The 2500-nt window shown below is 33.1% G+C and overlaps 1 protein-coding gene across 11 annotated transcripts in view; it reads left to right on the top strand.

The window, feature by feature from the left end:
- The window catches only part of LOC122253161 (unconventional myosin-IXa), a 48956-nt gene that overhangs the window by 27905 nt on the left and 18551 nt on the right, over positions 1–2500 (top strand). For all 11 annotated transcript variants that reach the window (XM_043015987.2, XM_086541619.1, XM_043015979.2 and 8 more), the window contains 3 exons: positions 159–294; positions 637–835; positions 2041–2125. In XM_043015987.2, the coding sequence (XP_042871921.2) occupies positions 159–294; positions 637–835; positions 2041–2125 (420 nt within the window). The remainder of the gene's footprint in view (positions 1–158; positions 295–636; positions 836–2040; positions 2126–2500) is intronic.

The following is a 2500-nucleotide window of genomic DNA, read 5'->3' on the forward strand; positions in this document are numbered from 1 at the left end:
ATGCGATAATGAATATGGATATTGATGATTATTGTTATATTGAAATAATTATGAAATATTTATATAGGAGGTTTCATTGTTAGGAATTTCTGCGCACTTTAAGAATGAACTCACTGAAGGATCAGATGACTTAACTGATACATTTAACCACCCAACAGCTTCCCTGCCGCAACCAATGAAACATTCCTACAGAAGATCAACACGGTCCACAAAGACAACAAGTATTATGAAATTCCTCAGAAGAGGGAGATAGCATTTATTATTAAGCATTATGCTGGTAAAGTGAAATATCAGGTATGTGGATATTTTTTTCTTTGGTGTTTGTTTTATTAAAGTCTAAAAGGAGAATTAAAATTGGGAAGTGATAAGAGGATATAGTAGAGCCTTTGATAGCATTACATGTAATGTAGAGCCCTGATAATTACCAAATCTTTAAGTAAAAGAACCGTTGAAGACATCATAGTAGCCCCCAAATTATGAATTTTAGCATGGGCTATACCAATATATGAAACAGAAGCTCTCACAAGTTGTTAAAGTGCAGAAGCTCTTGCAAGTTAATTAAGTTCAATATCTTTACATACTGCAACTAATCAATTTACTCCCCCCCCTTTTCCTCCCTTTCACCTTCTATCACAGGTGGCCGACTTTAGAGAGAAAAACCTGGACCTGATGCGGCCAGAGCTGATTAGTGTGCTCAAAAACAGTCAGTACAGCATTGTGCGAGAGGTGGCAGGGGCTGATCCGGTGGCCGTGTTTAGGTGGTCCATCCTTAGGGCATTCTTCCGCGCCGTGAGTGCATTCCATGGTGCGGCCATCAAGTACACAAAGCGGAAAGGTAAGGAATACTGGGTATCTGTCTGACAGAAGGGGCACCTTGTGTTAGTGGCTGTCTTTTTAGTTGTTTGTGTTTATGGGTGTGCATGATTTGTGTGTGTGTATGCATATACAGTAAATCATTTATCTATGTGAATCTTGCTGCTGGCATTTTGGTTATCTGATTTTTATCTACATAAACCCATAAGAATGCACAGTCTCAAGATCTGAAGCAGAAATGCTTTAACTTAAGCAATCACTTCTACCTACTCTGATTATATCCACTCAAAAATGAGTTGCATTTTTGGAATCTACAGGTTAAAATCTACTTTACTTGAAAACATTACAATCATTTTTTTTTACTTCCTGTGGAGTGTTGGAACAGATTACACATCTTCACCTGAGTGTGACTAAATTTTGTGCATTCATCCTTTAGGGGTTGAAAGAAAAAATAGACACTCAAAAGTTGCTGCAAATATAAGATGTTCAGAAATTAATGGAAATCAAAGACTACATTATGAAGTGTCATTTCAAGAACACAAAGTCAGTGGGAGTGAGTTGAGTTTATGTGCACAGATCTCATCCTTGTCATTTGTTGATTTTTGCCATGGTTACTGTTGCATGTTTTCTTTGTGATCTAGTGCTTTTGCCAACATTGTGTCAGAGCCAATTCTTGTGATGCAGAAAGGGAGAGCCTCGGGAGGAAATGTATACCCCTGATGTTGCTCGCATGTGTGTTGAGAGTAGGAAAGTATATACATATACATGTATATGTATATGTATATGTATATGTATATGTATATGTATATGTATATGTATATGTATATATGTATATATGTATGTGTATATATGTATGTGTATATATGTATGTGTATATATGTATGTGTATATATGTATATGTATATGTATATATGTATATGTATATATGTATATGTATATGTATATGTATATGTATATGTATATGTATATGTATATATATATATATATATATTTATATATTTATATAAAATGTGTGTGTGTGCGTGTGCGTGTGCGTGTGCGTGTGCGTGTGCGTGTGCGTGTGCGTGTGCGTGTGCGTGTGCGTGTGCGTGCTTCTGTCTATATATATATATATATATATATATATATATATAGATAAATATATATATATATATATATATATATATATGTATATACTTTTGTATCAATGTTTATACAAGAGATGTTCTATTTACTCCATTATTACAGGGCACGATGACCAAAGAAAAGCACCGAAGCAGAAGATTAACATTGACAACTCAAGGATACTCGCAGCCATCGAAAACACTCAAAAGTAAGTATGCTTGAGGCTTACTAAGTAATTTGCTAAGGCCTTCTTTTCATTTTTTTTTTCTGATATGATTTGATGAAAAAGCATTTTAATTTTAATCTTGTCCATTCATATCCCTGTTTGGTAACATGCGATGGAATATTTAATTTTCTTCCAGTGAATATTTCAAAAGGCAATATGAATTTGTATGCAATGAATATTAAGTATATCATCTAATTTTCCTTTTTTTTATATGTGTTTGTTATATAAATATTGTTTATTTTTGTGTAAATTGAATATAAGGTGATAATTTATGAAACAAAATTATATGTTAGACTTAAAAATGATTTTGAAACATATCACTTTTTTATTTCAAAAGAAATAAATTACTAATATTGA

The sequence above is a fragment of the Penaeus japonicus genome, unplaced genomic scaffold (genome assembly GCF_977035675.1).
Source record: "Penaeus japonicus unplaced genomic scaffold, GWHDUDI00000001_assembly GWHDUDI00000011, whole genome shotgun sequence".
Taxonomy (NCBI): domain Eukaryota; kingdom Metazoa; phylum Arthropoda; class Malacostraca; order Decapoda; family Penaeidae; genus Penaeus; species Penaeus japonicus.